At 44.0% G+C, this 27,674-nt stretch overlaps 2 protein-coding genes across 2 annotated transcripts in view; both read left to right on the top strand.

Moving 5' to 3' along the window:
* LOC306919903 (leucine zipper protein 2-like) overlaps window positions 1-27,674 on the top strand; it is a 168,440-nt gene that overhangs the window by 30,892 nt on the left and 109,874 nt on the right. The window lies entirely within an intron of this gene.
* On the top strand, window positions 13,010-14,689 carry LOC306920596 (asparagine--tRNA ligase, cytoplasmic-like; the record flags this gene model as incomplete). The annotated part of the gene is made up of 1 exon (XM_079497407.1): window positions 13,010-14,689. The coding sequence occupies one exon, from the start codon at window positions 13,010-13,012 to the stop codon at window positions 14,687-14,689; it is 1,680 nt and encodes a 559-aa protein (XP_079353533.1).

Raw genomic sequence — 27,674 nt, 5'->3', positions numbered from 1 at the left:
TACAACATTTAAGATGTTTAATATGGCAACGTGATTAATACAACATTTAAGATGTTTAATATGGCAACGTGATTAATACAACATTTAAGATGTTTAATATGGCAACGTGATTAATACAACATTTAAGATGTTTAATATGGCAACGTGATTAATACAACATTTAAGATGTTTAATATGGCAACGTGATTAATACAACATTTAAGATGTTTAATATGGCAACGTGATTAATACAACATTTAAGATGTTTAATATGGCAACGTGATTAATACAACATTTAAGATGTTTAATATGGCAACGTGATTAATACAACATTTAAGATGTTTAATATGGCAACGTGATTAATACAACATTTAAGATGTTTAATATGGCAACGTGATTAATACAACATTTAAGATGTTTAATATGGAAACGTGATTAATACAACATTTAAGATGTTTAATATGGCAACGTGATTAATACAACATTTAAGATGTTTAATATGGCAACGTGATTAATACAACATTTAAGATGTTTAATATGGCAACGTGATTAATACAACATTTAAGATGTTTAATATGGCAACGTGATTAATACAACATTTAAGATGTTTAATATGGCAACGTGATTAATACAACATTTAAGATGTTTAATATGGCAACTTGATTAATACAACATTTAAGATGTTTAATATGGCAACGTGATTAATACAACATTTAAGATGTTTAATATGGCAACGTGATTAATACAACATTTAAGATGTTTAATATGGCAACGTGATTAATACAACATTTAAGATGTTTAATATGGCAACGTGATTAATACAACATTTAAGATGTTTAATATGGCAACGTGATTAATACAACATTTAAGATGTTTAATATGGCAACGTGATTAATACAACATTTAAGATGTTTAATATGGCAACGTGATTAATACAACATTTAAGATGTTTAATATGGCAACGTGATTAATACAACATTTAAGATGTTTAATATGGCAACGTGATTAATACAACATTTAAGATGTTTAATATGGCAACGTGATTAATACAACATTTAAGATGTTTAATATGGCAACGTGATTAATACAACATTTAAGATGTTTAATATGGCAACGTGATTAATACAACATTTAAGATGTTTAATATGGCAACGTGATTAATACAACATTTAAGATGTTTAATATGGCAACGTGATTAATACAACATTTAAGATGTTTAATATGGCAACGTGATTAATACAACATTTAAGATGTTTAATATGGCAACGTGATTAATACAACATTTAAGATGTTTGCTTATAAAGCGAGTGCTGGGTGGGCTGGGGAGCGAGGGATGCACAGTTGCTCACACCAGTGTTGTTTACAACGTTTAGAGAGATTTGGAGGGACGACAAGAGGAACGGCAGCACACGTTAACACCAAAGACGAAAACTGCCTCCTCTTTGTGGATTACCAAGCCAGCAGACTTCTCCTTTGAGCCGTCTCCAACCCTAACCGCACGCAAGGACTAATACTCCTATACTTGAGCAATATTACACGAGAGGTGGTTTAACGTCATTAATGCACGCCTGCGATGCTGCAGGAGCGAGCCTGCAGGGCGAGTTCCGTAAGCAACGCAGGGTCTCCTCCCAGTGGGACGTGCCTCGAGAACATCCCTAGGGAGACGCCCGAGAGGCATCCTAACCAGATGCCTCGAGGACATCCCTAGGGAGACGCCCGAGAGGCATCCTAACCAGATGCCCGAACCACCCAAGCTGGCTCCTTTCCAGGCGAAGAAGCAGCGACTCTATTCTGAGTCTCTTTCGTGTGACTGAACTTCTCACCCTATCTCTAAGGGCTTGTATTCGCGACCTTATTCTTTCGGTCATGACCCACACTTCATGACCATAGGTGAGAGTAGGAACACTTCATGACCATAGGTGAGAGTAGGAACACTTCATGACCATAGGTGAGAGTAGGAACACTTCATGACCATAGGTGAGAGTAGGAACGAAAATTGCTCGGTAGACAGAGAGCTTTGCCTTCTGGCTCAACTCTGTTTTCGTCACAACAGTGCGGTACAGCGATGTGTGTTGATGTGAAGAACATTCATTCTAAAGGGGATCCTATTTAAATCTACATGTGAGCATCTCACTACAGTTAATGTGCAACATCATGACTGATCTGGGTTATCCAGTGTGCCCATGGCCTAATAAACAAGGCCTCGGAGTTTAAAAAAATAATATGTTTGATGTAGCGAAAGTACAAGCATGTAGTTCATGAAAAGCTGCCACCATGCAGCTATTGTTTCTCTGTTTTTTGCACATGAAAACTTTAGACTGACATAAATGGTAAATGGTGCATTTATATAGCGCCTTTATCCAAGGCGCTTTACAGAGATTGTGCATTACATTCACCCATTCACACACACATTCATACACCGATGGCAGCGGAAACCATGCAAGGTACCAACCTGCACATCAGAAGCAATTAGGGGTTCAGTGTCTTGCTCAAGGACACTTCGACACCAACTCTGGGGGAGCCCGGGTTCGAACTGGCAACCTTGCGGTTACCATCCAGCCACTCTACCCCTGAGCCACCGCCGCCCCTTCTGAAAGAGTTGCTTAGATTAGCTGTGTGGTCTCTCACTGTATTGCTTCTTGTCACCTTTTGTTCTTCGTTTTTTTTCCGATAGATGCTGATAAATCTGCATACAAAGTAAAACAAACTATGCAGATATATTTTTAACCACGTGTTTTTTGAACCTGTATGAATGGGTGCCTACGTTGGTTAGACATCGGCTACTAACAGTCCTGTATGAATGGGTGCCTACGTTGGTTAGACATCGGCTACTAACAGTCTGTATGAATGGGTCCTGTATGAATGACCTGTATGAATGGGTGCCTGCGTTGGTTAGACATCGGCTACTAACAGTCCTGTATGAATGGGTGCCTACGTTGGTTAGACATCGGCTACTAACAGTCCTGTATGAATGGGTGCCTACGTTGGTTAGACATATAGGCTACTAACAGTCCTGTATGAATGGGTGCCTACGTTGGTTAGACATCGGCTACTAACAGTCCTGTATGAATGGGTGCCTACGTTGGTTAGACATCGGCTACTAACAGTCCTGTATGAATGGGTGCCTACGTTGGTTAGACATATAGGCTACTAACAGTCCTGTATGAATGGGTGCCTACGTTGGTTAGACATCGGCTACTAACAGTCTGTATGAATGGGTGCCTACGTTGGTTAGACATAGAGGCTACTAACAGTCCTGTATGAATGGGTGCCTACGTTGGTTAGACATCGGCTACTAACAGTCTGTATGAATGGGTGCCTACGTTGGTTAGACATAGAGGCTACTAACAGTCCTGTATGAATGGGTGCCTACGTTGGTTAGACATCGGCTACTAACAGTCTGTATGAATGGGTGCCTACGTTGGTTAGACATAGAGGCTACTAACAGTCCTGTATGAATGGGTGCCTACGTTGGTTAGACATCGGCTACTAACAGTCCTGTATGAATGGGTGCCTACGTTGGTTAGACATAGAGGCTACTAACAGTCCTGTATGAATGGGTGCCTACGTTGGTTAGACATCGGCTACTAACAGTCCTGTATGAATGGGTGCCTACGTTGGTTAGACATCGGCTACTAACAGTCCTGTATGAATGGGTGCCTACGTTGGTTAGACATAGAGGCTACTAACAGTCCTGTATGAATGGGTGCCTACGTTGGTTAGACATCGGCTACTAACAGTCCTGTATGAATGGGTGCCTAAGTTGGTTAGACATCGGCTACTAACAGTCCTGTATGAATGGGTGCCTACGTTGGTTAGACATAGAGGCTACTAACAGTCCTGTATGAATGGGTGCCTACGTTGGTTAGACATCGGCTACTAACAGTCCTGTATGAATGGGTGCCTACGTTGGTTAGACATAGGCTACTAACAGTCCTGTATGAATGGGTGCCTGCGTTGGTTAGACATAGAGGCTACTAACAGTCCTGTATGAATGGGTGCCTACGTTGGTTAGACATCGGCTACTAACAGTCCTGTATGAATGGGTGCCTACGTTGGTTAGACATCGGCTACTAACAGTCCTGTATGAATGGGTGCCTGCGTTGGTTAGACATATAGGCTACTAACAGTCCTGTATGAATGGGTGCCTGCGTTGGTTAGACAGAGGCTACTAACAGTCCTGTATGAATGGGTGCCTGCGTTGGTTAGACATAGAGGCTACTAACAGTCCTGTATGAATGGGTGCCTACGTTGGTTAGACATAGAGGCTACTAACAGTCCTGTATGAATGGGTGCCTACGTTGGTTAGACATCGGCTACTAACAGTCCTGTATGAATGGGTGCCTACGTTGGTTAGACATCGGCTACTAACAGTCCTGTATGAATGGGTGCCTGCGTTGGTTAGACATATAGGCTACTAACAGTCCTGTATGAATGGGTGCCTGCGTTGGTTAGACATAGAGGCTACTAACAGTCCTGTATGAATGGGTGCCTGCGTTGGTTAGACAGAGGCTACTAACAGTCCTGTATGAATGGGTGCCTGCGTTGGTTAGACATATAGGCTACTAACAGTCCTGTATGAATGGGTGCCTACGTTGGTTAGACATCGGCTACTAACAGTCCTGTATGAATGGGTGCCTACGTTGGTTAGACATAGAGGCTACTAACAGTCCTGTATGAATGGGTGCCTACGTTGGTTAGACATCGGCTACTAACAGTCCTGTATGAATGGGTGCCTACGTTGGTTAGACATAGAGGCTACTAACAGTCCTGTATGAATGGGTGCCTACGTTGGTTAGACATATAGGCTACTAACAGTCCTGTATGAATGGGTGCCTACGTTGGTTAGACATAGAGGCTACTAACAGTCCTGTATGAATGGGTGCCTACGTTGGTTAGACATATAGGCTACTAACAGTCCTGTATGAATGGGTGCCTACGTTGGTTAGACATAGAGGCTACTAACAGTCCTGTATGAATGGGTGCCTACGTTGGTTAGACATAGAGGCTACTAACAGTCCTGTATGAATGGGTGCCTACGTTGGTTAGACATCGGCTACTAACAGTCCTGTATGAATGGGTGCCTACGTTGGTTAGACATCGGCTACTAACAGTCCTGTATGAATGGGTGCCTACGTTGGTTAGACATCGGCTACTAACAGTCCTGTATGAATGGGTGCCTACGTTGGTTAGACATCGGCTACTAACAGTCCGACAGACAACCTGTATGAATGGGTGCCTACGTTGGTTAGACATAGGCTACTAACAGTCCGACAGACGTTGGTTAGACATAGGCTACTATCCGACAGACGGGCATTAGTTCGACAACAACGTCGCTCCCGACATGCGCTGGCGGTTACAACTAACCCGTGTTGCGGTTTAAAACTCACCCGTGGCTCCCGACGGCAGGTTCAAACTAACTTGTGGCGGGGGGGGAAACTAGCCTGTGGCTCCCGATATGGGCGGGAAGTTCAAACTAACCTGTAGCGGGGGGGAAACTAGCCTGTGGCTCCCGATATGGGCGGGAAGTTCAAACTAACTTGTGGCGGGGGGGAAAACTAGCCTGTTGCTCCCGATATGGGCGGCAGGTTCAAACTAACTTGTGGCGGGGGGGGGGGGGGGGGGGGGAAACTAGCCCGTGGCTCCCGATATGGGCGGCAGGTTCAAACTAACTTGTGGCGGGGGGGAAAACTAGCCTGTGGCTCCCGATATGGGCGGCAGGTTCAAACTAACTTGTAGCGGGGGGGGGGGGGGGGGAACTAGCCCGTGGCTCCCGATATGGGCGGCAGGTTCAAACTAACTTGTGGCGGGGGGGAAAACTAGCCTGTGGCTCCCGATATGGGCGGCAGGTTCAAACTAACTTGTAGCGGGGGGGGGGGGGGGGGGGGGGGGGGGGGGAACTAGCCCGTGGCTCCCGATATGGGCGGCAGGTTCAAACTAACTTGTAGCGGGGGGAAAACTAGCCTGTGGCTCCCGATATGGGCGGCAGGTTCAAACTAACTTGTAGCGGGGGGAAAACTAGCCTGTGGCTCCCGATATGGGCGGCAGGTTCAAACTAACTTGTAGCGGGGGGAAAACTAGCCTGTGGCTCCCGATATGGGCGGCAGGTTCAAACTAACTTGTGGCGGGGGGGAAAACTAGCCTGTGGCTCCCGATATGGGCGGCAGGTTCAAACTAACTTGTGGCGGGGGGGAAAACTAGCCTGTGGCTCCCGATATGGGCGGCAAGTTCAAACTAACCTGTAGCGGGGGGAAAACTAGCCTGTGGCTCCCGATCAAAATGAAAAGTCCCCACTTACAGACAATGCTGTCGACTGCACAACAAGAGATGGTGTAGTGAGGGGTTTCAGAGCACACACATAATTAAGAGCACATGGACCTGTGTGCTTCTCCTAATCAGGACAACACATTACACCTGTTGTATGAAATACATTGAGTGGCTAGTAGGTAGCTCTAGCAACATTCACCATTAGAGGGCAGAACAATATGTCATATCAACAAATTGAAAATACTAAACGGAGAAAAGAGAAAATCAGCAGTGAATGACACCTCCTTTCTATGGTATTATTAACATGCTTGGTTAAGCAAAGCAAAGCAAAGCTACTATATTTACCCAGGGTAACTGGACTAAGCATCAGATACTTGTTTACAGCCAGGCCCTGCTCATAGAAAATTTCATGGTAGTGGTTCAATGCCTTGCTCAAGGGCACTTCAGCGGTGGTAATTTTAACGTGCCGGTCCGGGGATACGAACTGGCGACCTTCCGGTATCAAGACCGCTCCGCAAACCGTTCGGCCACCGTTCGGCCACCGCTGCCACAAGTAATATTGCATTTAATTTATAACTCAATCAAGCATACTGTGGGGGAGGATAATGTCATCAAATGTAAAACAAATGTCCATATATCTGGTAAAAGAAAATAATAATTTAGATCAGTGTCAGTTAATCCATTTGTAACTCTTGTGTGTACATCAATAATAAAATAGAAAAATACACCACACACACACAGTTGATCTGATCTACAAGTGGATAATTTATTTGAAGTAGACAATGTTTCGGTCACTGACACCTCAGGAAGGTGATCAGTAATTCAGAACACTGCCTACTTTAAATAAATTATCCACTTATACTGAGCGGATCAACAGTGTGCGGGCATATTTTTCTATTTAATTATTGATGTGCACTCGCCTACGCACAGTTTGCTCCTATAACCCTCTGCCCTAGCTGTACGAAAGTTTTCTCAACTCTTTGTCTACAAATGGTTCCATGTGTACACCCTCAAAGTTACATTAGCACAGAGGATTATGGGTGTGTATGAGTTCCTCTGAAGGTCAGCCTATGTGAGTTCAGTGATATGAATAGTGTGACCTTCCAGGCTCACAGCTCTGGCAAGAATCAATAACCTAATGTAATCAGGGGGATGTTAGGCCAGAATGAAACCACAATGATGTCAAATGAAACCTCTTCTCTGTGAAACTGAAGACACAGTATTCATTTTCTGCTGCTAAAATGCACTATATTATATCTCTGCTGTCGGGAGGAAACCACCTAACTCCAGGAAATGAAAAATACACATTCATTTCAGGAAATGTATAAAACCTTATATTATTATTATTATTTTGACAACAAAGCAGTACCGCCTCATCAAAGTTGGTGTTGTGACTTTATATATTGTCAATTAATTGCATGAGAGGGGGAGAGGTGGTGGAGTTAGTTGCTTTAGCAGACAGTTTGAGGGTGCAATGGAGTTTGTCCAAAGCGTGTTTTACTACTTTCCATTGGTTCAATATTTTCGAAAGAACACACATAAAGGGTGTTCAATAGCACTGATTTAGAACACACATAAAGGGTGTTCAATAGCACTGATTTAGAACACACATAAAGGGTGTTCAATAGCACTGATTTAGAACACACATAAAGGGTGTTCAATAGCACTGATTTAGAACACACATAAAGGGTGTTCAATAGCACTGATTTAGAACACACATAAAGGGTGTTCAATAGCACTGATTTAGAACACACATAAAGGGTGTTCAATAGCACTGATTTAGAACACACATAAAGGGTGTTCAATAGCACTGATTTAGAACACACATAAAGGGTGTTCAATAGCACTGATTTGAACACACATAAAGAACACACATAAAGGGTGTTCAATAGAAAGAACACACATAAAGGGTGTTCAATAGCACTGATTTGTGCAAAAAATAATAATCAAAAACCTCAAAAATGGAGTTAAGACAGCAAGGGTATTGTGATAGCATTGTGAATAGTTAATGATCCATAATTGAGCATACTAATTTTTGCCTTCCATTTATGAATGTTCAAAACACTGACTAATTTGACTAATTGTTGCAAATGGACAAACGAGACACAGACAAATATGACTCAGGCCATTATTTATAATTATCCATAATGACCTATAAGTCATATTATTTGTCAGTTTTTTGTTTTGTTTTGTTAAAATAACACAGAATAAACAAAACCAAATAAATATATATTTTTTTTTTTAAAGAAAAAAAAGGGGGGGAAAAGAAATGAGTGATGTTTGCTCTCCAAGGCTACAAGAAATGTTCTCCCCTTTCATAAACTGAGCTGGCTTTATTGCTCTCTTAGAATAGCTGTTTTCCCCTAGATGTATTTTCCATAATGTTTATACAGAAAGGTTATAGCCGTTAGTTGTGAAAGTGGCATGTAAACACAAACAGAGGCTGTTCAATTATTACTTCAATGTCCGTTGTTTTTTACTCGCTGCCGCTGGTAATGACATTTGTACCAAATTCCCCTAATCCCAAACCATAAATGTGACACCTTGCATCTGATCAGTGAGAGATATAGGAATTCTTTATCTATCATGTGCAGAAAACGGCTCCTCACTCGCTCCGTGTGGGCTAATAAAAGTCATTGACCATCACAAGGTTAATAGCAATTCACTTTGTGGGATTTGGGCGACGGGAGTGGAATTCATGCATTGTCACACTGGCCTCTCAGCTAGATTACTGCCCAGAGACTGCAGATCATTATCCAAACCAGGCTCCAGCAAACACTCTGCTCAGGGCTTGATCTCCTGGGTCCAGTGTCAATTCTTTTGACTTTGATGAAAGATCAAAAACTCACCCCCTCAATCCCAATGTAATTAGCCCAAGGTTCCTGCAGAACGGTTCATCAGTGTGATTTCACCTGATGTCCTCATGCAGATGAAAAGGGAAAATGATCTAATATGCGAAACTGTGGTCAGGGGTCTGGCATTACAGGAATAAAACGATTTGATTTATATCCAGTTGCACATTGTGGTGAAAATAGTGGTGTTGTTGTACCATAGGCTTAAGTGTCTACACTAGGGACAAATACATCATATATGATGTCATAATGTACATAATTGTGCGTTGCTCAAATGTAGGCCAGCACACACCATTGCTAGAGCTACAGCACCATGCTTGATGAGAACGTGATAATGATGGCACATATAAACCTCTTATTATGAATAAATCATTATCCATTAGGTCTTAGCACCTAGGACAATAATCACTGTATGATCTGTATGATTTAATTACAACATATCTCACCTCCACACGTACACTACTATAACTGTTGTAACTAGTGTTATATTACTATATACATGCCCAGTGCTAGTGCTACTGTATTAAAGGACCACTTCACCACTTTTCAACCTATCTTCATATAATAGGTCCTCACTAATAATCGTGATAAAATATGGCACGATTTTTTTCTACCCAGTCTGTGTCTCATAGGAGGGCTGTGGGCAGTTCAGAAACCGTCTTCCAGTGACATCATCATTAGGCAGATTATTTTTTAAACAAGATTTTTTTACAAAAATGTTTAGATTTCCATTATCGTGAGAACGATGGCTTCCATTTTCGCATTGCAACTTTTCAGGACTAGAAAGCCTGTAGATTGTATTAGCTTGTATTCCCCATCTAAGATGTCACTGGAAGAACTGCCCACAGCCCTCCTATGAGACACAGACTGAGTAGAAAAACATTGCGCCATATTTTTCATGATTATTAGTGAGGACCTATTATATGAAGATAGGTTGAAAAGTGGTGAAGTGGTCCTTTAACTGTTACTGCCTCTTACTTCCCCTCCTAACCATTCTAACTGTTATTGCAGTAGTAATGTTTTAAGTACAGTACTTGAGTAAACGTACTTCCTTTTCACCACTGGAAGCTCACAGTGCGTGTTTTACTTTGCTTTGCTACATTTTATCTAGGCTATTAAAAATGTCCCTGACATTAAATATGTTCTCGCTGTGAATTGTGTTTGACTTTTTATCTCTCTCTACGTCGTTCTACGGTTCTCCATACATCTGGCCAGCTCATTTTGTGCTTTCTGCACCAGCATCTTTCTTTAGTACGTCCAGTCGTACACATTGGTAGGCGTGGGTCGTCCTCTCGATCGATGCCTGTGTGTTGGGTTCCCACAGTACAAGCTTTTTGGCTGGGAGTTCTTGGTGTCGGTGGCAGTGGCCAGCTAGTCTCATCCTCCATATACGATATATCGTATATCGATATATATCGATATTAATCCCGACGATATGAATCGATTTAATAATTTCAAAAAAATCTAATTTTCAAAAAAAAAGAATATGAATATGAAATGTGAGCTTTAATCATATTCCATCATATTCAAGTGCTTTTGGAGAGAAATTAGACTTTATACTTTCAGTATAGTAGAGCACTGTAGAGGGGAGCTGTGTGTGTCTGTGACTGTGCCCAGGTGATGGTCGTTGATGCTCATTAATACATCAAGGAAGGCAATTATGTTTCTGCACTGTCAAAGGTAATGCTACTTCTTTTGCAATGTAGTTAAATAAAAAATGTGAAAAAGCTCAGTTGGGAAGATACATTTTTTTGTTTAAAATATCGTGAAAAATCGTATCGTGAACCTCATATCGTGATACATACGAATCGTATCGTGAGTTGAGTGAATCGTTACATTACTGCTATCTTCTCTGATACACTTGCTAATAAATGCCCCGTACAGACGCTTGTTGGTGATGTGCTCGTCCTGGTTGATGTTCAGTACCACAGCATATGTTATACACTATACAGCATTGAAAACACGTAAATAAGATATATTGTAGTTTACAATATTTATTACAATAGCAACTTAATTGTGCCAATAGATAGATGGAGATACAAGTTGTAATACGAATAGAAATATCCATTTCTAGCCTCTAGATAGATGGAGATACAAGTTGTAATATGAATAGAAATATCCAAAAACAAATACAGTTTCAGAACATGCAGTATACTTACAACATGAAAGATGTACTTACTATACAACAGCAGATTTAAGGATGTGGTTGGTTATATGATATGATATATTGTTAAATCTAAATAAACAAATAAAGTACTGTAAAGTAAAACTTAACAACTATACTATACTTTACCCTATACTAAAAATAAAATAGCCGATCTACAAGCTCACAGCACATGGTGACTCGTTGGGAGCTGCTGGATTGGTTATTTCCGTGGAAGGCTCGCCTCAAAATAGAGACGATAGGGTTACATTTTATTCAGCACATTCAGTACATTTTATTATTTTAGTCATACTTAAAACATAAATGGACCCAATGTTGAATGGCTGATGTTGAAATATATCTTGTAGATATTGTTTTATCAGTCCCTGGCAGGGAAGAATTGTTTCTACTCTTTAGTTTGTTTTAGTCCTTCAATGGTTTGATGCTTGAGGGTTTATTTATTGTATTGCTGTCTTCTATGTCTCCCAAAGCTTTTCTATTGGATTATGATCTGGGCTTTAACTTTGCCATTCTTATAACCTTTTGTTGATTCTATATAGAGTGTTCTGACAGGCTGTATTATGCTTTTGTGTTTGTTTCGGGGTGTTGCAGTTGAGTTGTGTAACTTAGGCAGAGAGATAAAGCAAACTCAATCATTGCCTTGCTGGAAGTTCCACTTACACAATTCATCTTCCAAATTTTGACTGATGGCTCATATTTTCCTTGATTATCCTCAAGGTACAGTGGGGAATTTCTGTTTGATTCAACGATGGCGAGCTGGCCAGGTGCTCCAGACCATAATGCTCTCATCACCATGCTTTACAGGTTCTTTTGCTCAAAGACAGTTATGGGTTTTCATCTAGAATGCCAAACTGGCATCATGGCCAAATAACTCAAGCTGGAACTCATGTATCCATAGCAATGTCCCAGAGCTGCTGGTCTGCTCCCAAGAGCTGTCTGCCAAACGTCAGCCATGCCTTTATAGTTTATATATCATCACTGTCGGGAAGAAACCTTGTATCTAACTGTTTTCAATGTTTTGTTTTTGAAGGTGATATATTAATTTTTTGGAACCCATTTAGACCTGAGGACGATTCTAAAAATGTCTTCTAAATCCTGACAGTTTTCTGAAAAACCTCATGTTTCTGTCAGTGATGCTCAACCTTTTTCATGTCAAGGACCCCCAGAATTATCCGTATTTGGCTGCGGACCCCCTTCTGAAAATATGCAATTCCAGAGACCTCCCAGAAGCAAGGATTTGAGTTAAAAACATCCGCTCTGAAAGAATATATATTCAAAGATTTGCGCCACATTTTCACGATTTTTCAAAGATAGCAGATCTACAAGCTTGTGGGGGGCACTCAGTGGCGCGCTATGAGCTTGTAGATCTGCTATTTTTCAATAGCTATAGCATAACATAATGCTTAAAACACCAAAAGGGGTTCCCGCCAAGAATCTGCTTCCCTGACCTCCCTTGACTCATTCATACACTTTGATAGTGACCATTCTAGACTAAACAGAAGGGGGGACTTTTTTCCACACAACAACTCTAAGGTATATTAGTGACATAGCTCAATGTTGAAAATGTGGGGTGTCAGATGATCAACCAATCAGAATTGACCAGGTCACTGTGACGTCATTGTGATGTCACAGTGATGTCACAGTGATCTGGTCAATAAAGGGCAGGTAGAGCAATAGGGATGTAAATGTGTTTAAGCCACAGAGAGCGGAGGAGTACTTGATTGTTGTCTAAGCTAAGACAAGACAAATGGAAGCAGAGGGAATAAAACATGCAGATCACCTCCCTGAGGAACTAACAAAGTATACGTCACAGCTGGCAGTGGGTGAGCTGTATGTATCGGACAGGGTGGGCAGCGATCATGATGGAGAAGGGACCCAGCACAAGCCCTTCAAGACCCCTCTGAAGGCTCTGTTGTTTGTCGGGAGCAAGAAGCCGTTCCCAACCATCTACGTGGACTCGCAGAAGGAAGGGGAGCGATGGGCGGTGATTTCCAAGACCCAGATGGAGGACGCCAAGAGAGACAAGAAGAAGGTCGAGGACGACGAGAGAAGGGAAAAGAACCTGGAAGAGGCCAAGATAATCACCGTCGAGATGGACGCCAGCCTGCCTGGCCCTGAGACGGTCAAGATCCGTCACATGGGAGCGATGAGAGGCCGGAGGGTCAAAGTTTTTGGATGGGTCAAAGACCTGAGGAGACACGGGAAGAAGCTGCTGTTTGTCGTGCTGAGAGACGGCACGGGAGAACTCCAGTGCGTCCTGACGGACAAGCTGTGTCAGTGTTACGACGCCTTGGTTCTGTCCAGGGAGAGCTCCGTGGCTCTGTACGGAACGCTCCAAGCCGTGCCGCAGGGCAAAGAGGCCCCCGGGGGCCACGAGCTGCACTGCGACTTCTGGGAGCTGATCGGCTTGGCCCCGGCGGGCGGAGCCGACAACATCCTCAACAAGGACTCAGACGTGGACGTGCAGCTGAACAACCGTCACATCATGCTCAGGGGGGACACCGTCTCCAAGACGCTCAAGGTGCGTTCCGCCGTCACACAGTGTTTCAAGGAGCACTACCTCAGCCGGGGATACTGCGAGGTCACCCCGCCCACGCTGGTCCAGACTCAGGTGGAGGGCGGCTCCACTTTGTTCAGCTTCAACTACTTTGGAGAGCAGGCGTACCTGACCCAGACCTCCCAGCTGTACCTGGAGACGTGCCTTCCCGCGCTGGGCGACGTCTTCTGCATCGCCCAGTCCTACCGCGCGGAGAAGTCGCGCACGCGCCGGCACCTGGCCGAGTACACCCACATCGAGGCCGAGTGTCCCTTCATCACCTTCGAGGACCTGCTGGGCAGGCTGGAGGAGCTGGTGGTGGACGTGGTCGACCGCGTGCTGAAGTCTCCTGCCGCCCCTCTGCTCCAGGACCTGAACCCCAACTTCAAGCCTCCCAAGAGGCCCTTCAAGAGGATGAGCTACTCCGACGCCATCGACTGGCTCAGGGAACACCACGTCAAAAAGGCCGACGGCACCTACTACGAGTTCGGAGAGGACATTCCCGAGGCTCCGGAGAGGCAGATGACCGACGCCATCGGCGAGCCCGTCCTGCTGTTCCACTTTCCCGCCGAGATCAAATCGTTCTACATGGAGCGCTGCGCCGACGACCCGCGCCTCACCCAGTCGGTGGACGTGTTGATGCCCAACGTGGGCGAGGTGGTGGGAGCCTCCATGCGTATCTGGAACACGGAAGAGCTCCTGGAGGGGTACAAGAGAGAGAAGATCGACCCGACACGCTACTACTGGTACACCGACCAGAGGAGGTACGGCACCTGTCCCCACGGTGGCTACGGACTGGGCCTGGAGCGCTTCCTCACCTGGATGCTCGACGCCAAGCACATCAGAGACGTGTGTCTGTACCCACGCTTCATACAGCGCTGCCAGCCATGAGCACATTAGAGACGTGTGTCTGTACCCACGCTTCACACAGCGCTGCCAACCATGAGCACATCAGAGACGTGTGTCTGTACCCACAGCGCTGCCAGCCATGAGCACATTAGAGACGTGTGTCTGTACCCACGCTTCACACAGCGCTGCCAGCCATGAGCACATTAGAGACGTGTGTCTGTACCCACGCTTCACACAGCGCTGCCAACCATGAGCACATCAGAGACGTGTGTCTGTACCCACAGCGCTGCCAGCCATGAGCACATCAGAGACGTGTGTCTGTACCCACGCTTCACACAGCGCTGCCAGCCATGAGTACATCAGAGACGTGTGTCTGTACCCACGCTTCACACAGCGCTGCCAACCATGAGCACATCAGAGACGTGTGTCTGTACCCACGCTTCACACAGCGCTGCCAACCATGAGCACATCAGAGACGTGTGTCTGTACCCACGCTTCACACAGCGCTGCCAACCATGAGCACATCAGAGACGTGTGTCTGTACCCACGCTTCACACAGCGCTGCCAACCATGAGCACATCAGAGACATGTGTCTGTACCCACGCTTCACACAGCGCTGCCAACCATGAGCACATCAGAGACGTGTGTCTGTACCCACGCTTCACACAGCGCTGCCAACCATGAGCACATCAGAGACGTGTGTCTGTACCCACGCTTCCTACAGCGCTGCCAACCATGAGCACATCAGAGACGTGTGTCTGTACCCACGCTTCACACAGCGCTGCCAACCATGAGCACATCAGAGACGTGTGTCTGTACCCACGCTTCACACAGCGCTGCCAGCCATGAGCACATCAGAGACGTGTGTCTGTACCCACGCTTCCTACAGCGCTGCCAACCATGAGCACATCAGAGACGTGTGTCTGTACCCACGCTTCACACAGCGCTGCCAGCCATGAGCACATCAGAGACGTGTGTCTGTACCCACGCTTCCTACAGCGCTGCCAACCATGAGCACATCAGAGACGTGTGTCTGTACCCACGCTTCCTACAGCGCTGCCAACCATGAGCACATCAGAGACGTGTGTCTATACCCACAGTGCTGCCAGCCATGAGCACATCAGAGACGTGTGTCTGTACCCACAGCGCTGCCAGCCATGAGCACATCAGAGACGTGTGTCTGTACCCACGCTTCCTACAGCGCTGCCAGCCATGAGCACATCAGAGACGTGTGTCTGTACCTTACAGTATAATAGTAAAGACAGCACCGGATTTCTCCTCCCATCCACTTGCATTAAGTTGCTCAAAAGCGCATGAGGCGATTTCACTCCTCCTTCCGGGTAGGAACAGAGTGCATTCTGGGATGGATTGGGCCAAATCGTGAACGCGCTGTGCCGTTGACTACCATTGCGCCATTTGCGCACGTTCACGTATGAAACATAGCGTTCACATGTCATGGGCCCAATAACATGAGCGTGCGCAATGATAGTCAACGGACCAGTGCTGGCTCGAGCTGCAATGCCAAATTCGGCCACTATGTCCATTTCGCCTCAGGGTTTCCTCCCTGTGCCGTCTCTTAATATATACCCTAAGGTCTGTACCCACGCTCATACAGCTGCACGCCATAAACACGCACACACCAATGCACGTGCACACACACACAAAGGTTTTAAAATAAAGTTTATGTAGGCATAAACTTGCAGTATATATTGTACTTTTGTTGAATACGTTGTTGTTAAAGAATCTTTCTATCAAATAAGTCACTTGATTTATTTCAAACTGTGACTTTAACATTTAAAAAAATCACACCCGTGTGAACTGAGTGGTGTAAGGTCTTATATAGACTGAAGTAATGTCTGACGTAATGAAATCACACCCGTGTTAACTGGGTGACCATAGCAACCATGCTAATTTTTTGGTACGAACAGACAGACAGACAGACAGACACGTAAACTAACAAAGCCAGTTGTAGGAGTGGTTTAATAAAGCTAACCTTGAACCTTGAGGGGTGCCAACTGTGCCACATGATGTCACGAGTGGGGACCTGTTTAAGTCCATAGACTAAAACAGATTGTAATGAACACATTATTAGACTGTGTAGCCCTGTCTTTCCATGAGTGAGTCTCTGTGTAGCCCTGTCTGTCCATGAGTGAGTCTCTTTGGACCTCCTGTCCATGAGTGAGTCTCTTTGGACCTCCTGTCCATGAGTGAGTCTGTGAGTCTCTTTGGACCTCCTGTCCATGAGTGAGTCTCTTTGGACCTCCTGTCCATGAGTGAGTCTGTGAGTCTCTTTGGACCTCCTGTCCATGAGTGAGTCTCTTTGAACCTCCTGTCCATGAGTGAGTCTGTGAGTCTCTTTGGACCTCCTGTCCATGAGTGAGTCTCTTTGGACCTCCTGTCCATGAGTGAGTCTGTGAGTCTCTTTGGACCTCCTGTCCATGAGTGAGTCTCTTTGGACCTCCTGTCCATGAGTGAGTCTCTTTGGACCTCCTGTCCATGAGTGAGTCTGTGAGTCTCTTTGGACCTCCGGTCCATGAGTGAGTCTCTTTGGACCTCCTGTCCATGAGTGAGTCTGTGAGTCTCTTTGGACCTCCTGTCCATGAGTGAGTCTCTTTGGACCTCCTGTCCATGAGTGAGTCTGTGAGTCTCTTTGGACCTCCTGTCCATGAGTGAGTCTCTTTGGACCTCCTGTCCATGAGTGAGTCTCTTTGGACCTCCTTCCTTCTTCAAATAACTTTATTTTTCCTTTCGGAAACGTCTTTTGTGCAGTGGTAAAGACAGCAGAAATCACAGTACACACAAACACAGTTACTATATAAAAGATCATAAAAACAACTTTTAAGAGAGACTACTTAAAAGCATAATATATTAAAAATCTGTTCTATAAGTACTAATAATTAAAAATCTGAATATTTACTGTATGAAACCTATGCGTTCACTATATAGTCCATCAGGTGGAAAAGTGGGGGGTTGTTTGTTAGAGATTCCAACGAGGGGGTGGGGGGGTTCAGCCTAGGCGTTCAAGAGTCTGATGGAGGTGGGCACAAAGCTTGCTGAGCCCCTTTTAGTGAGTTTTGATGCTCTGTATCGCCGGCCTGAGGGCATTAGTTCGTAGTGGTTATGGAGGGTGTCTGTGTTGTCCTCAACTATTTGAGAGGCCTTCTTTATTGTCCGTTTTTTATGGATGCTGCTGAGTGACTCCTGGTCCCTCCCAATGATCTTGCCGCTGATCCTAACCACCCTGTCGAGAGGGTTCCGGTTGATGGCACGCATCACACCAAACCATGATGTGATGTTGAAGGTCATTATGGATTCTACAAAGGACTTGTAGAAGGCCTGCAGGATCGATGGTCGGACCTGAAGCTTCCTCATCTTCCTGAGGAAGAACAGCCTTTGTTGACACTTGGAGTGAATGTTCTCCGCGTTGGTCTTGAATGTGAGCTTATGGTCGATGGTGGTGCCGAGGTATTTGTACTCTTCGACGCGTCCCTAGGAGCGTGTAAAGCAAAAATAATGCCACAATATTCAGTGTCACATATCTCTATAATATCCGTCCAGTTCATCTCGTTATTATGCTGGGCACAGCGTATTGTGTAACATCAAAGAGTGAAATCCTTGAATCTTAAACTGCTGTGTGACACAAGTGCCCTGGGGGGACTTTTCATTCCTTGCCAGATTGAGGACAATTTGTTTAGCCTTTGTTGTAAACTTGTGTTATTGCTTGCTTTTGTCGAAGGGCCTCACCATAATTCAAATGTTGACATTGTTTTTATTCCACAGTGCACTTTTTATGTGTTGATTCCCTTGAATCTTTTTTTTCTTCATACATTGACATGTTTTCTGGGATTGCATTTTTTATGTGTGCTTTTACAATACACTGGAACAACAGCAACAAGCCCAGGCGAAAACCTGGACTGGTCTTAAAATTGAAAGACGACAGTCAGCCTCATTTCAAGTAGTAGTATTAAATTTAGAAGCTCAGCATTTTGTGCACAGACTCCAAAGCTGCTGGTTTTATGTTTGTACCTTACAGTATGTCAGCTGCCTCGAGGCTACTAATGAGTAGCCCTGCATTCTCTCACTGTAGCCCATTAATAGAAGAAGTGCACACAGATCCTTCCTTGCCGTTTATAAATCAAATGCACTGGCGGTGAGCGCATTAAGACAGTTTCAGAATGCACTGGCGGTGAGCGCATTAAGACAGTTTCAGAATGCACTGGCGGTGAGCGCATTAAGACAGTTTCAGAATGCACTGGCGGTGAGCGCATTAAGACAGTTTCAGAATGCACTGGCGGTGAGCGCATTAATTAAGACAGTTTCAGCTGAGCAAACCTTTTCCTCCAATATACTCACAAAATTTGCTGCAGATATTTTCTGTCAATTCATTGTGAAATGTTCATCACAGAATCAGAATCAGTTTTATTGTCACATCACATGTTTACAAGGTAAAGAAGTGGGTGAAATTCGTTTTTGTACATCGTTCCCATCGCAACGTTAATTTCCATAGAAAGAAGAGGGGGGGGGGGGGAGAAGAAGAGGGGTGGGGGGCAAGTGGGAAGGAGATCAAAACAAGAGAGCAACAGAAGGCCAGACAAGTTATCTACATATTTACAAAGTACCTGAGATAATAAAAAAAACTAACTAAGGTGCCTGAGCATAGCAGCAATGTATGTATACTGTGCATGTTATACTTATACTGTGCATATACATATGGACGTTAAGGTGCTTAGAGAAAAAAGAGCAATAACAACACAACAAGAGCAACAATAGAAAAACAAAAAATAGGATACGATAGGACTTTCATTTCTTTTCATTAATTATATATAAATACGGTCTTGGGAGTCTCTTGCTAAGAAAAAAATCACACTCGTGTGAAGTGAAGGGGCGCTCACTGTATTTCATATCGGCCACATGAAGTCTTACGTCGTCATTTAGCGCCCTAAACAAATAGTAAAGTCCATAGACTTGGCTGGCAAATGTTTTACATCATATGTGCTCTAAACAAACATACACTATGAGTAAACAAACATACACTATGAGTAAACAAACATACACTATGAGTAAACAAACATACACTATGAGTAAACAAACATACACTATGAGTAAACAAACATACACTATGAGTAAACAAACATACACTATGAGTAAACAAACACACATTATGGGTTTATAAAATAACATGAGCATTTGTGAATTTGATTTTTTTGAACCATTGCTGCCTTTCAAAACACAAGGCAGCAATGGCAACCAGCTCAGTGGCCTTGTGGTTAACCCATTTAAGCCTGACGTCGAAAAAAAAATGTTTTCTGAAAAACCTTATGTTTCTGTATCAGTGGTGCTCAATATTTCATGTCAAGGACCCCACAAATTATATGTAATATGACTCCGCCGCCCCATCTGAAAATATGTTGTTCCAGGGACCTCTCCAGAAGCAAAGATTTGAGTTAAAGTGTTCACTCGGTAATAATATTTCAAATAATCAAAGATTTGAGGCACATTTTCACGATTTTTCAAAAATAGCAGACCTACAAGTTCATAGCGCGGCAGTGAGCACTATGAGCTTGTAGATCTGCTATTTTTCAATAGCTAAAGTATAACATAATACTTTAAAACACCAAAAGGGGTTCCCGCCCAAAATGGTTAAGTGCCCGTTTAGAGTCCTGAGACCGGGAGGTCTCAGGACTCTAAAAATGGGTGAAGACCCACTGATTACCTAGCCTGGGAGAGAAGTGTTTGTGTGTAGGTGTGTGCGTCAATTTAACGAAGGTGCAGACGATCAGAAATCAGCAGAGACTCAGTGATCGACGTTTGCGCTACTCTATGCCGAATTGAAGTGGACCAGGTAACAGCCTTTTTTTTTCTCCCTGGAAATAAAAACGTCTGGGTTTCCGAGGCTACTGATTAACTGACTGCTGAGTGCTAAGCACCCTGCTTAGTGCTTAGCACTCAGCATCAAGGGCTGGATCGGGGTAGGTCCCTGAGCATCAAGGGGTGGATCGGGGTAGGTCCCTGAGCATCAAGGGGTGGATCGGGGTAGGTCCCTGAGCATCAAGGGCTGGATCGGGGTAGGTCCCTGAGCATCAAGGGCTGGATCGGGGTAGGTCCCTGCGACTTACAGGTACTATAGCGGCATGTCCAGGTGGTGCACTTGTACAGCATGTCCAGGGGGCATGTCCAGGGGGCATGTCCAGGGGGCATGTCCAGGGGGCATGTCCAGGGGGCAGGGGGTGAATTTGTACAACAAGCTGCCTCGGTATCCGGAGGACTCGCCAGTTTACCAACTCGCCGCGATTTAGTGCATTTTAGTTTGACTTCACCTTCATTTAAATTGCATTGAATTGAGAGAGAGAGAGGATAGTTGTTTAGAGTTAACACTAGAGAAAGTAGGAATGGTAAAAGTTTAAACACCAAAGTACCAAAACAATGTCATTCATTAGTAAACAATTCCTGAAATGGTAGGAGGCCAAATGGTAGGCCAATGGTAGGCCAAATGGTAGGCCAAATGGTAGGCCAAATGGTAGGCCAATGGTAGGCCAATGGTAGGCCAATGGTAGGCCAATGGTAGGCCAAATGGTAGGCCAAATGGTAGGCCAAATGGTAGGCCAAATGGTAGGCCAAATGGTAGGCCAAATGGTAGGCCAAATGGTAGAGGCCAAATGGTAGGACAAATGGTAGAGGCCAAATGGTAGGCCAAATGGTAGGCCAAATGGTAGGCCAAATGGTAGGCCAAATGGTAGGCCAAATGGTAGGCCAAATGGTAGGCCAAATGGTAGGCCAAATGGTAGGCCAAATGGTAGAGGCCAAATGGTAGGCCAAATGGTAGAGGCCAAATGGTAGGCCAAATGGTAGGCCAAATGGTAGGCCAAATGGTAGGCCAAATGGTAGGCCAAATGGTAGGCCAAATGGTAGAGGCCAAATGGTAGGCCAAATGGTAGAGGCCAAATGGTAGGCCAAATGGTAGAGGCCAAATGGTAGGCCAAATGGTAGGCCAAATGGTAGGCCAAATGGTAGGCCAAATGGTAGGCCAAATCACACTAGTGTGAAGTCATATTTTGCTCACAAGGCTATTGTGCTATTTTCAGAGCATATATTTTGTGGTTAATTAAAGTGAAACCCTCAGCGTGCCATGTTTAAACCCTGCAGTAAACCTTGATGTCATGCTATATTTGAAACATATAAAAAGGCTCAAGTTATCCTATAGCTATAGCAACTATGAACTATCTCTTAATTATGTGCTATAGCAACTATCTCTTAATTATAATCTATGTCAAATGGTTCTGGCTTCTGAGACATACAGTAATACATAATGATAAGAGGCCATGTGCATTTAAACATACTGAATGGTATAAGAGGCAATTTGTAGAATGAATGAATATGGAAATTACTCAGTGAGGCAAGATCATCGTGCGTGCGTGCGTGCGTGCGTGCGTGCGTGTGTGCGTGCGTGTGTGTAAAAAATGACAGATGATATAATGTCAATGTGATTTAGTTTAATAAAGGATAAAAAAGTGTGATGCTCCATTTAAAAGACATGCTCATTACCAACATTCCCTTTGTCTTTTACACCTGTTTTGTTTCTTTTGGGGGGTTTTTTACTTTATTGAGTCAATCACATGTACAAATCCTTGTAACATAAATATATTTTCTTTTCACATTTGTTGTTCACATGTTTCATGTCACTGTTGTTAGCCGACTTTGACCCATATGTTTATACATGTTTCATGTCACTGTTGTTAGCCGACTTTGACCCATATGTTTTGTGCATACATACAGACCAGCTACATCCCTTCACCTATTTCAAAACAAGAAAACACAAAGGAGAGGAAAAAAAATTAAAATAAAGAAAGAAAAGGATAGGCCCATGTTAAACTAAAAACCTTTCATTTCTTTAATGTATCTGTAGACCTATAGGGGTACGGTACATTTAATACATTTAATGTATCTGTAGACCTATAGGGGTACGGTACATTTAATACATTTAATGTATCTGTAGACCTATAGGGGTTAGGTACATTTAATACATTTAATGTATCTGTAGACCTATAGGGGTACGGTACATTTAATACATTTAATGTATCTGTAGACCTATAGGGGTACGGTACATTTAATACATTTAATGTATCTGTAGACCTATAGGGGTAAGGTACATTTAATACATTTAATGTATCTGTAGACCTATAGGGGTTAGGTACATTTAATGTATCTGTAGACCTATAGGGGTAAGGTACATTTAATACAAAATATACACAAAATATACAGACACAGAAAAAAATAAAAAATGAAAATAACAATAGAAATAAACTAATTAATTGGGTGGGGGGGGGGGGGGGGGTGGGTAGGCTTTGTTAGGCTTTGTTTTGTGATGTTTATAGTTCTTCCATTTCCTTTTTATTCCTCCTTTATTTTTATTACTGAATACTTGGTGAGAACTTCCAAGACTATGTTACTTATTTATTTAAAAGATAGAGAGCTCATCTTTTTTTCAAATAACTTCTCCTTTCTCCATCACATACATGTCTTGTCTTCCACTCTGTCCATCCATCTATCCACTTCTGGTTATTTGTTTTAGAGCTGTCATTCTCAGAATCAAAAACAGATTTGACTTTGTAAACGTTTGGGTCGTGTTCCCAGCAGTATATTATGTTTTTCTAAATTCACAGCTCTCCCAAATATTTGTTCCATTTTTTGTGAAACTTTGGTCCAGAAGGTTTGCATTTTGGGACATGTAAGGAAAATATGGGTGATTGTGATCCGCATTATTCTCCCCACGTTCCCTCCAGCAGCTGGAGTTTAGTGTGTAGCTCTTTGAAGCTTCTTCAAAATGTTCTTCTGAATATTTAATCAAAAGCCAGAATAAAAAAGGAGTGTGCAGTGAAGTGAAGGTAGAGGGTTCACAGCTGGTCTTTTATCTGAAAGGTCCTCCATGAAGAACTGAGGAACCCAGAGCACCAACGATAGCACATCCTCCTCCACTTTGACACTCACATAAAGAGACAGCGGAGTAAAGAGGAAGGGAGGCTGCCGCTGGAAAAAGCCAATGCTCCCTGTGTTGCCATTGTCAGAGCCCAGAGAGACTGTTACAGGGCTGACAGTAGGAGCTATCTCATTGTCAGAGCCCAGAGAGACTGTTACAGGGCTGACAGTAGGAGCTATCTCATTGTCAGAGCCCAGAGAGACTGTTACAGGGCTGACAGTAGGAGCTATCTCATTGTCAGAGCCCAGAGAGACTGTTACAGGGCTGACAGTAGGAGCTATCTCATTGTCAGAGCCCAGAGAGACTGTTACAGGGCTGACAGTAGGAGCTATCTCATTGTCAGAGCCCAGAGAGACTGTTACAGGGCTGACAGTAGGAGCTATCTCATTGTCAGAGCCCAGAGAGGCTGTTACAGGGCTGACAGTAGGAGCTATCTCATTGTCAGAGCCCAGAGAGACTGTTACAGGGCTGACAGTAGGAGCTATCTCATTGTCAGAGCCCAGAGAGACTGTTACAGGGCTGACAGTAGGAGCTATCTCATTGTCAGAGCCCAGAGAGGCTGTTACAGGGCTGACAGTAGGGGCTATCCCATTGTCAGAGCCCAGAGAGACTGTTACAGGGCTGACAGTAGGAGCTATCTCATTGTCAGAGCCCAGAGAGGCTGTTACAGGGCTGACAGTAGGAGCTATCTCATTGTCAGAGCCCAGAGAGACTGTTACAGGGCTGACAGTAGGAGCTATCCCACAAAGAGAAGATTCTGAAAATACACAATGACATATTGTTGCTGTCGGGCTGAATCATTCTATGTCCAAAACTGTTGCTTTTAATCCAATCTAATTATTGTTTTGTCACAGGCTTTTGTTAAAGGTATATTCAGTGATTTCACTTAATTCAAATATCACATATTTTTTCTTATTTTTTGGATAATCCTCCCTACTATAAAGTGTGCATATAAGGAGTTCCTCCCTGTCCCCAGTGAGCCCCTGGGGTCAAAAAACCCTAGTTTCGGTTTGGGCTTTGGGTGGCAAAGCCTTCATCCAATCAGGATGTGAGGGGCCTTCCTCCAATCATTATCGAGTGGGGCGGGCCTTGGTGCACGTGCTGTTGGTCTGTTGTACTTCCCCCACTGTAGAGCGTGTGCATGTGCACATCTTGTTACCGGGGCGGACCGGGGTTTTTTCCAAATCACCCAAATCACTGAATGCTCCTTTAACACTTTTCATTGGTTCAATTTTTATAAAACCCAGACTTTACCACTTTCACTTGAACAATTTCAGAAATAGCTAAAATAGCGGTTCTACGCTCACAACATGTCGCATTGTAATGCGTTGTGAATGAAGCAGTGCAATTTCAGAAAAAACGTAAAAGAAATACGGAGATAAAAGGTTTCTGTTCGACAGTGATGAACTACCTAGAGTGAAGATTAAAAAACAGAATATACTATTCTATCTCCTAAACTATATCTAGCCATCTCATTTTATGGTCCTCTAGCCATCTGCTTGGACCAGGCTATCTGGCATATAGTGAGTCATGTGCTCCTCCATTGCTATTTTCAGCACACTTGGTTCAGACACACCCAGATAGACCCAAAATCACTAAAAACACTTGACATAAATTATGCTTGTTGCACATCGGTATGAGTCCCTGAAGATGAAAATGATGTTGTTGTCGGTCAGAAACCTTATCTCCATATTTTAACTTGTCGTGTCTTTTCCTAAATTAAGGCTATAGTTGATCATAATACAATACACACAAAAGCATCAAAAGTATCAGATCCACATTCCACAAGCTCTACTGTACAAGTCTGTAAAAGTCCCTTTTTTGGGGAACAAATATTTGTAAAATACACAATGACAGTTATACAATTCCAGCACCTACACTAGCATTGTAGAATGAATGAATATGGAAATTACTCAGTTAGTTTGTGTGTGTGTGTGTGTGTGTGTGTGTGTGTGTGTGTGTGTGTGTGTGTGTGTGTGTGTGTGTGTGTGTGTGTGTGTGTGTGTGTGTGTGTGTGTGTGTGTGTGTGTGTCAGACATGGGCAGTATTTGAAATACATGTATTTGAAATACGTATTTGAAATACTTTTTTGTATTTTGTAATTTGTATTTTGCTGGGATGGAAGAAATGAGATGTATTTTGTATCTAGATACTTTCAGATCTAGTATTTTCTGTATTTCAAATACATAAAATACTTTTTAATGTCATTTTACACAGCCTCAGGTTTAAACTGTAGGGGCAAAACACATAACCTGACTCCGCCAGATGGGGCAGCAGAGAGTACACTGGGTTCCCCCCTCCTGCTCCCATCTGGGAACTCTCAGGCAGACTTGATGCCCGGCCACAAAACGGCCTGGCCAATCAGGTAGCAGCTAGAGGCGGGATAGCCGCTGCTGATTGGCCAGGCCGTTTGAGGCCTGGCAAGGAACGGTGAGCACAGGGCGGGCGGAGCCGTGGGGGCTTTTTACGTTATTTGCGCAGTGAGTGTAACACTGCTCAATGGTGAAATCTTCCGCCAACAGCGTACCTTAGTGATCAGAATCAAGGACAGGCCTATCGTAGTAGACATTTCCACCACGCGGAAACGCCCCCCTTTCAAAGTGGGGGGGCGGCGGGGGTGTGTATATATATATATATATATATATATATATATATATATATATATATACAATTGAGTTTTTTTTTATCCTTGTGTTTGTATCTATAATTTCCAGGGGCTATGCTTAAGTTTGTGACTAAAGCCACAACACAGCCTCCCCATTGGGAGCACTGTTTATACCAGTCAGTCTGTCATACCATCCCTCCCCACTGGGGGCGCTGTTTATACCAGTATCTCTGTCATACCATCCCTCCCCACTGGGGGCGCTGTTTATACCAGTCAGTCTGTCATACCATCCCTCCCCACTGGGGGCGCTGTTTATACCATCCCTCTACACTGCGGGTGCTGTTTATACCATCCCTCCCCACTGGGGACGCTGTTTATACCAGTCTCTCTGTCATAGCATCCCTCTCCACTGGGGGCACTGTTTATACCAGTCAGTCTGTCATACCATCCCTCCCCACTGGGGGCGCTGTTTATACCATCCCTCTACACTGGGGGTGCTGTTTATACCATCCCTCCCCACTGGGGACGCTGTTTATACCAGTCTCTCTGTCATAGCATCCCTCTCCACTGGGGGCACTGTTTATACCAGTCAGTCTGTCATACCATCTCTCCCCACTGGGGGTGCTGTTTATACCATCCCTCTACACTGGGGGTGCTGTTTATACCATCCCTCCCCACTGGGGACGCTGTTTATACCAGTCTCTCTGTCATAGCATCCCTCTCCACTGGGGGCACTGTTTATACCAGTCAGTCTGTCATACCATCCCTCCCCACTGGGGGCACTGTTTATACCAGTCTGTCATACCATCCCTCCCCACTGGGGTGCTGTTTATACCAGTCTGTCATACCATCCCTCCCCACTGGGGGCGCTGTTTATACCAGTCTGTCATACCATCCCTCTACACTGGGGGCGCTGTTTATACCAGTCGGTCATACCATCCCTCCCCACTGGGGGCGCTGTTTATACCAGTCTGTCATACCATCCCTCTACACCGGGGGCGCTGTTTATACCAGTCAGTCTGTCATACACAGACAGACAGACAGACAGACAGACAGACAATAAATGTTTATACCTTATTCTGCTCTGTTTGTCTACTTAAAACTGTTTTAAACTGTTTCAAAACCCCCCATTTTTTCATGGGGGGCCCCCTTGCTACAATCATGCTTAGGGCCCCTTGGAGGCCAGAATCGGCACTGCATGTGCACATCTTGTTACCGGGGAAGACGGGGGGGTTTTCCAAATCACTGAATGCTCCTTTAATTGATAATCTATTCATCTTAGTCATTAGTATCTTGTTTACTTATCTTGTTTTTTATTGTTGGTTTAAATGTAAATTGGTGGTAGGCCTAATCAATCAATCAATCAATCTCTTTCTACATTTTTCTTGAGGTAGAAGTCAAAGAGGAGTGACAGTGATGAATCAGATGGCCAATCAATTCCTTTGTGG

This window comes from Electrona antarctica (assembly GCF_951216825.1).
Source record: "Electrona antarctica genome assembly, chromosome: 3".
Taxonomy (NCBI): Eukaryota; Metazoa; Chordata; class Actinopteri; order Myctophiformes; family Myctophidae; genus Electrona; species Electrona antarctica.
The sequence above is the reverse complement of the archived record's forward strand: the minus strand, read 5'-3'. Positions and strand labels throughout refer to the sequence as shown.